Source organism: Cervus elaphus, chromosome 1 (genome assembly GCF_910594005.1).
Source record: "Cervus elaphus chromosome 1, mCerEla1.1, whole genome shotgun sequence".
NCBI lineage: Eukaryota > Metazoa > Chordata > Mammalia > Artiodactyla > Cervidae > Cervus > Cervus elaphus.
The window spans coordinates 57,764,399-57,772,736 of record NC_057815.1 but is presented as its reverse complement, the minus strand read 5'-3'; the positions used below and the strand labels follow the sequence as shown (position 1 = coordinate 57,772,736).

Here is an 8,338-nt window from a genome sequence, read left to right as displayed (position 1 = left end):
TAGATGCTGGTGCTGGTAGAGGCTGACGCTGGCAAACGCCATCTTGGAAATTTTCCTCCAGCTCATTAGCCCAACAGCCTACAGGTGCTGAGATGCCTGAGTCCAAGCAACTAGCTGGGCGGAGACACAGCCCCAGCCTTCTGCAGACAGGCTGCTTAAAGACTAAAGAGCCCACAGCTGCCTCTAGATGCAGCCCAGGACTCAGCTCCACTCACCAGTGGGCAGACACTAGCCCCTCCCACAAGAAAGTCCGCATAAGCCTCTAGACTAGCCTCACCCATGGGGACAGACATGAGAATGTAGACCAGATCCTGACCTGGGACAAGCTGGGCCATGGCCCTGCTCACTAGCAGACCAATGCAACCTTCAGGACCCCCAAACCCCCCTACCAATGATTTGAAATCAGATCCAGGACCCCTGGACCCTGGAGTGTGGCTGCCAGTAGACCAGCACTAACCCAGGGCCTGGCTTCACCTCCCAGAGGGTGGACAACAGTCCCAGAGTCTTCAGGACCCTGGATCCGCCCACCACTGAGCCATTGCTAGCCCTGGGGCCCCATAGGGGCCAGCCACCTCGTGACCAGGCCCTGCTAAACAGCAGCTGGAAGCCTCCATACGAGGCTGAACCTGGCAGCCAACCAGACTAGGGGCCAACTAAGCCCACCAGACTACTGGCATAGTCGGCCCTCCACAGAAGGACCCACAGAACCCTCTTAGGGCGAGTCCTAGAGCATATAGCTTGGGGAATGAGGGGAGAGTGCACTGCTGGGATGTGTAGGATGCTTCCTACAGAGGGCCAGTTTCCAAGGTTCAACCACAGATATGGGTTTCCCAGCAGGCACTAGTGATAAAGAACCTGCCTGCCAATGCAGGAGACATAAGAGACATGGGTTTGACCCCTGAGTCGGGAGGAGGGCATGACAACCCACTCCAGTCCCATGGGAAAATCCCTTGGACAGAGAAGCCTGGCAGACTATAATCCATAGGGTTGCATAGAGTCGGACACAACTGAAGGAATTTAGCATACACACACGTACTACAGATATAAAAACATAAATAGCAGCTTGAAATGAGGCAGCAGAGGAATATGTTTCAGATGAAAGAACAAGATAAAACTGCAGAGGAAATGGTGTGAAGATAGGCAATCTAACCAAAAAAGAGTTCAGAGTAATGATCCTAAGAATGATCTAAGAACTTAGGAGAAGAATGGATGCACAGAGCAGGAAGTGAGTTTTTTAACAAAGCTCTCTCTTCAGAGCCCCCTTAATCTCATTGTTCCTGAGGCTGTAGATGAGGGGGTTCAACATGGGGATCACCACCATGTAGAACACAGACACCACCTTGTTCTGGTCAGTTGAGTAGCTGGACTTGGGCATCACGTAAATGAACGTGATGGTCCCATAGAACAGAGTGACTGCTGTGAGGTGGGACGTGCAGGTGGAGAAGGCCTTGTGGCGCCCCTCGGGGGAGTGCATCCTGAGGATGGTGATGAGGATGTAGATGTAGGATACAGCTATGACAGTCACTGTGACCACAATGATGGAGCCGGCCGTAAATGAGGGAATAACTGCAGGGATACTGGTGTCAGAACAGGAGAGTTCAACCAAAGGAGCAAAATCACAGAAAAAATGATTGACTTGATTTGGTCCACAGAAGAGTAAAAAATAGAAGCAAATAGTAAAAGAGCAAGCATTGAGAAAACCAGCTACATAAGCCACTGTGAGTAACTGAACATAAACTTGTGTGGACATTTTGGTGGAATAAAGCAGCGGGCTGCAAATTGCCACAAAGCGATCATATGCCATGGCAGCCAAAAGGAAGCACTCAGATGACCCAAAGAAAACAACAGAACCAAGCTGGACTGCACATCCAGGATAGGAGATGGTATTTGTCTCCACCAGGAAGTTTACAAGCATATTAGGTGTAACAGAAGATGAATAACCTATGTCAGCAAAGGCCAAGTGGCTCAAAAAAAAATACATGGGATGATGGAGCTGAGAAGAGATTCTGATAAGAATAATTGTGCTGAGATTCCCACATATGGTCACCAGGTAGATACAGAGGATGATCATGAAGAGGATGATTCGAAGGACTGGATCATTTGTTAAGCCCAGTAAAATGAAACCTGTCATTGCAGTATCGTTCCCATGCCCCAGGGAATCCATGAGATAAGGTAGCTCCTATTGTAATGAACCTGTGATGAAACATTACATTAAAGAAAATTTTAATTAGATGGTTTCCTTGTTCTTAATACACATAGAGGTTATTATCAAAATAAACAAATAAATTATTCAAGATGGGTTTGGACTAATTTTTTTACCTTAGAGTAAAAAAAAATATTCTTTTATTTTTATATAAATTTTAGAGTAGAAAAGTTCATTTATTTATATAATGAATATTCTGTATGCTAAACATTGTTTTCAGCAGTAACACTGGAAAACCTGCTTCAAATAATCTGTATCTTTTTCTCCTTATACAATATAATAGTTTACATTTATTGAATATTTACTAAATGGCAGGCCTTGGGTTAATAATTTTCTATATAGTTCTATTTTAATTTATATAAAATAATATGTATTTTTATCTCATATATAGATGATGAAACTGACTTTGGCAATATAACAGCTAAGTTTGCACAGTAAGTGGTAAAATCAAGATGTGACTCTCATCTTGGTAGTTTGAATCCAGTCCATTCCTTCAGTAACTATATAGTACGCTATAAATGAAATTAAAGAATACTTAACGATGAAGTCAAGTCTCTTGGATATGCGTGGATAGCAAATTACTTTCCTACTTTCAGAAAGGTGAAGTATACATGAGATACCTAGTTAATTACAAAGTTTACAATTTCTCTCAATAAAACAAGATCATGTTTTTAAAAGAAGAAACACAATTTTCTTCATAGGACAAAGAAGAAATGGAAAGGAAACTTAAAGTTATAAATGAAATCAGCTATTATAAATGTATTATGTTTATTTAACATTTATATTTAAATATTCTCAGTTAGTTTGAAACATCAATATAATCTCTATGAAAAATGTTGCATGTTCAATATCTAGGACATAATTAAACTACACACATTCAAAGAAATCTGATTATTTCCTAATGTCATGATGTTTCATTGGAGTAAAATAGAACAAATAACATTAGTTTCAACACAATATACTGCCGAATAAATTTCCAGTTTAGATAAGAAGTGTATTCAGTTTCACCCAGCAAGTTGCCAGGTTGAAACTCATCTGCAAGTTTTTTGGCTTTATATTTCCAACTTTGTCTAAAGCCTCTGGTTGCCTCTAAGTGTAAGTCTTCCAAACAATAAATAAAGGAAGTTTTTCCAAGATATTTACAAACAGTAAGTCCTCAAAGCATCTTAAAGTTAGTGAATTTTATAGTATAATACTTACTGGCTAAATACCAAGTTTAAATAACATTGAAAGACTATGTAATTTTCTGGTCTTATGGGTGAAAAAATGAGGAATTATTATCACTTGAATTAAGCCTATTTATACACTAAGTGGGCTTCCCCGGTAGCTCAGCTGGTAAAGAATCTAGTTACCTCTAGTTATCTCCTAGTTATCAAACTAGGAGATCCTGGTTTGATTCTGCGGTAGGGAAGATCCCCTGGAGAAGGGACAGGCTACCCACTCCAGTATTCTCAGGCTTCCCTGGTGGCTCAGGTGGTAAAGAATCCACCTGCAATGTGGGAGACCTGGGCTGGATCTCTGGGCTGGGAAGATCCCCCGGAGCAGGGTATGGCAACCCCAGTATTCTTTCCTGGAGAATCCCATGGACAGAGGCGCCTGGCAGGCTACAGTCTGTGGGGTCTCAGAGAATCAGACACGACTGAGCAGCTAAGCACAGGACAGCACATACACTAAGCAGACTATTGAAACTTAGATTAATTCAACTAACCTTATTTGCTGGCTTCCCTAGTGGTTCATCTGGTCAAGAATCCGCCTGTAATACGGGAGACCTGGGTTCGATTCCTGGGTTGGGAAGTTCCCCTAAAGAAGGGAATGGCCACCCACTCGAGTATTCTGGCCTGAATAATTCCATGGACTGTATAGTCCATGGGGTCACCAAGAGTCGGACATGACTAGCGGCTTTCACTGAAAGTTATTTGCTACATTTACTGCTGGATAGCATCTGCCCAATTTCTCTGCTGTGACTTGTAAGTACAGATACAACTTCAGAGAGTAAAGTGTTCTCAAGTGGGTATTGAAAAATCAGTGCAAGTGTGCATGTGCATGCGTGCTAAGGTCAGTATAACTGATTAACTTACAAAAGCCAAAAATTTTACCTCTTAAGGTGAGAACACATTCATCTTGCAGTAATAAATTCAAACTCATTTGTTGTAATATAACACCTGTGCTATCTCATTATTTGCCTTTGAGGATAAATCTCTGAAGATTCTCGAGATTCAAATGTGAATTCAAAAGCACCAAGGGTCATTATCACATTCTCAAGTGAATACCAAACAGTGCACCTCACACAAATGTAACTGATCTTTGAGGGTTCTGTCAATTCTCAAGCAATCGAATTTTTTGTTTGTTTGTTTTTATCTAGTTGTGCACTTCCATTTGATAATTATTGGAAATATAATAAATTATCTCATGACTAAATATTGGTTCTAAGTTTAATATATCAGGTTAAGAACTAAACTTCAAATACAAAATGGTAAAAGAAGGTGCAATCAAGATAGCACATTAGGAAGACACCGAGCTCACCTCCTCCCACAAACACATCAAAATTACAAATACAAATAGAGCAATTTTCTCTGAGGACAACTTGAAGACTAGAAGAATGACTCTATGATCAAACAAAGAGCCACACAGAGTCTAGTAGAAGAGAAGTGCTCAAGTTGGGACCGACACCCACAGTGGGCAACCCAGAGGAGGAAGAAAATATCACAGGCTCAGGGATTCTCCCTAAAAAGAAAGGGGTTCAGCCCCACATTGGGCATCCCAACCCTGAGATTGAGCATCAGGAAGATAAAGCCCCATTTCCTGGTTTAGAAAACCAGGGGGGCTTACCAGAAGGCTGTAGAAAACTGAGATCTGCTCTTGAAGAGCACAACCACAGACTCACTTGCTGTCCATCTCAGTGCAAAGGTAGAAGATTGAAAAGTTCCTGGTGCTCTGGCTAACCTGCCAGATTGCCCCAGAACATTCCACCCCAGTATCCAGCTACAGCCTCTCTGCCAACCCCCCGCCAGTGTGTGACTGCCAGCATGTCTCCGGCCTAGATGCAGCTTTGTCTAGGCTGCAGTTTAAGCCCCTCTGGCCCCAATCATATCCCCACCAAGGCAGCAACCGCCATCATGCCACAGGAGAATCCATGGCTTACACCAGACTCTGACTTCAGCCCCTCTGTCTAGCTCTAATCCCCACCAAGGTGGTGGCTGCCAGGAGAAGCTGTGGTCCTTGCTAATTTTAGATCCAGGTCTCCCACCAAAGCCACTGAGCACACACAGACTGAAAGGGATGCTCCCCAGAAGCACACACCTTGAAGACCAGGACAGGTAATGTTTCACCTAATCTCATAGACAAACAAAGTCAAACAAAATGAAAAGATGAGGAGTATGTTCCAAATGAAAGAATGAGATATGTTGTTGTTGTTGTTCAGTCGCTCAGTCGTGCCCGACTCTTTGCGACCCCATGGACTGCAGCATGCCAGCCTTCCCTATCCTTCACTACCTCCCAGAGTTTGCTCAATCTCATGTCCTTTGAGCCAGCGGTGCCATCCAACCATCTTGTCCTCTGTCGTCCCCTTCTCCTCCTGCTTTCAATATTTCCCAACATCAGGGTCTTTTCCAATGAGCCATCTCTTCGCATCAGTGGCCCAAGTATTGGAGCTTCAACTTCCACATCAGTCCTTCTAATGAATATTCAGGGTTAATTTCCTTTAGGACTGACTGGTTTGATCTCCTTGCAGTCCAAGGAACTCTCAAGAGTCTTCTCCAGCACCACAATTCGAAGGCATCAATTCTTCAGTGCTCAGCCTTTTTTATTGTTCAGCTCTCAGATCCATACATGACTACTGGAAAAACCATAGCTTTGTCAGCAAAGTAATGTCTCTACTTTTTAATACACTGTCTAGGTTTGTCATAGCTTTTCTCCCAAAGATTAAGCATCTTAATTTAATTTCATGGCTGCAGTCACCTTCCACAGTGATTTTGGAGCCCAAGAAAATAAAGTCTGTCACTGTTTCCATTGTTTCCCCATCTATTTGCCATGAAGTGATGGGACCAGATCCCATTACCCTAGTTTTAAGCCAGCTTTTTCACTCTCCTCTTTCCCCTTCATCAAGAGGCTCTTTAGTTCCTCTTTACTTCTGCCATTAGGGTGGTGTCATCTGCATATCTGATGTTATTAATATCTCTCCCCGAAATCTTGATTTCAGCTTGAGCTTCATCCAGCCCGTTATTTCTCATGATGTACTCTGCATAGAAGCTACATAAGCAGGATAACAATATACAGCCTTGATGTACTCCTTTCCCTGTTTTGAACCATTCTGTTGTTTCATGTCTGGTTCTAACTGTTGCTTCTTGATGTACATACAGGTTTTGCAGGAGACCGGCATACGGGTCTGGTATTTCAGACCACCCAACATAGAATGGGAAAGACTAGAGAACTCTTCAAGAAAATTAGAGATACCAAAGGAAAGAATGAGATAAGACCCCAAGGAAAAAAAAACCCTAATGAAATGGAGATAAGTAATTTATCTAATAAAGAGTTCAAAGCAATGGTCATTAAAATGATCACTGAACTTAGAAAACAATGGAGGAGTATAGTGAGAATTTCAACAAAGAACTAGAAAATATAAAAAGAACTGATCAGAGTTGAAAATACAATAGCTGAAATGAAAAAAACACTAGAAAGAATTATTCGCAGACTAGGAGGTACAGGCGCTTCCTCGGAGGTTCAGCAGTAAAGAATTTGCTTGCAATGCCAGAGCCTGTTTCTCCCTCCAGAACTGTGATAGATCTAGGATAGATAAAACTATTCCCACCAAATTATCTATCTTAGAAAATACTCTGCATTTGAGAGGAGTGTTATTCTGCTACCATAGAATGGTCTGTTTTATATATGAGGACGATGATTTAGTCGCTAAGCCGTATCTGACTCTTGTGACCCCATGGGCTGTAGCCTGCCAGGCTCCTCTGTCCATGGGGTTCCCCAGGCAAGAATACTGGAGTGGATTGCCATTTCCTTCTCCAATATTCTATATATGTCTTAGTCTGTATATGTCTGTTTGATCTAACATATGGTTCAAGTCCAATGTTTCCTTTCTGATACTCTGTCTGAATGATCCATCCATGGCTTAAATGGAGTATTGATTTTATCAATACTTAAATGAGTATTGATCTTGTTCTAGTGTTGTACTGTTGCCTGTTTCTCCCTTCAGATCTGTTAGCACTTGCTTAATATATTTAGGTCTTCCATATATACTTATAACTATTACATTTTCTTCACAAATTGATCCCATTATCATTATGTAGTGACCTTCTTTGTATCTTGTTATTATTTTTGGCTTAAAATCTACTTTATCTAATAGAAGCAGAGCTATACCTGCTTCCTTTCGGTTTCCTCTTGCATGGAATATCTTTTTTCATCCCATCACTTTGAGCCTATGTGTGTTCTTAAATCTGTAGTGAGTCTCTTACAGGCGGCATGTACTTGCCTGTTATTTTTTTTTAATCCATCTAGTCACTCTGTGCCTTTTGTTGATGAATTCAACCCATTTACACTTAAAGTAATTATTAACATGTAAGGACTTGGTAATATTCTCTTATTAATTGCTTATGGGCACTCTTGTAATCCAGTTGTTTCTTTTTTCCCTTGTTTCAGCTTATCCTTATAAACTGGTGCTTTTCCATGCTCTGTTTCCCCTTTCTCTATCTTTTGTTAGCCTACTCTAAGTTTCTGCTTTTTAGGTTATCATGGAGCTTATATAAAACATCTTCAATATATAACAATCCATTTTAAGCTGATAACTTTTTTCACATTCATAAGTTCCACCATTCATTCCCTACTTTTATATTTTTGATGCTACATTTTACCTATTTTTATATTGTGTATTCACTAACAAATTATAATGCTAGATTTATTTTTAATAATCTTTTCCTTTAACCTTTATCCTATACTTAAGTGGTTAACACACTATCATATTATAGTTGGAGTTTTCTAAATATGACTGTTTACCTTTACCAGTTTGTTTTATATTTTCATATGTTTTCAAGTCACTGATACTTTTTCATTTTAGCTTGAATTCCTTTCAGCATTTCTTGCAAGGCAGATGTAGTGGTTAGGAACTCCCTCGGCTTTTGTTTGTCTGGG

The 8,338-nt window shown here is 41.0% G+C and overlaps 1 protein-coding gene across 1 annotated transcript; it reads right to left on the bottom strand.

Annotated features, from left to right (window-relative positions):
- Positions 1-1,234: 1,234 nt before the first annotated feature.
- On the bottom strand, positions 1,235-2,164 carry LOC122692652 (olfactory receptor 478). The gene has a single exon (XM_043900475.1). It carries the CDS (start codon positions 2,162-2,164, stop codon positions 1,235-1,237), a length of 930 nt encoding a protein of 309 aa, XP_043756410.1.
- Positions 2,165-8,338: the final 6,174 nt, after the last annotated feature.

What these genes read in the sequence shown, in the direction of transcription:
- LOC122692652 (XM_043900475.1), bottom strand. Translation starts at nt 2,164, where the DNA reads ATGGATTCCCTGGGGCATGGGAACGATACTGCAATGACAGGTTTCATT.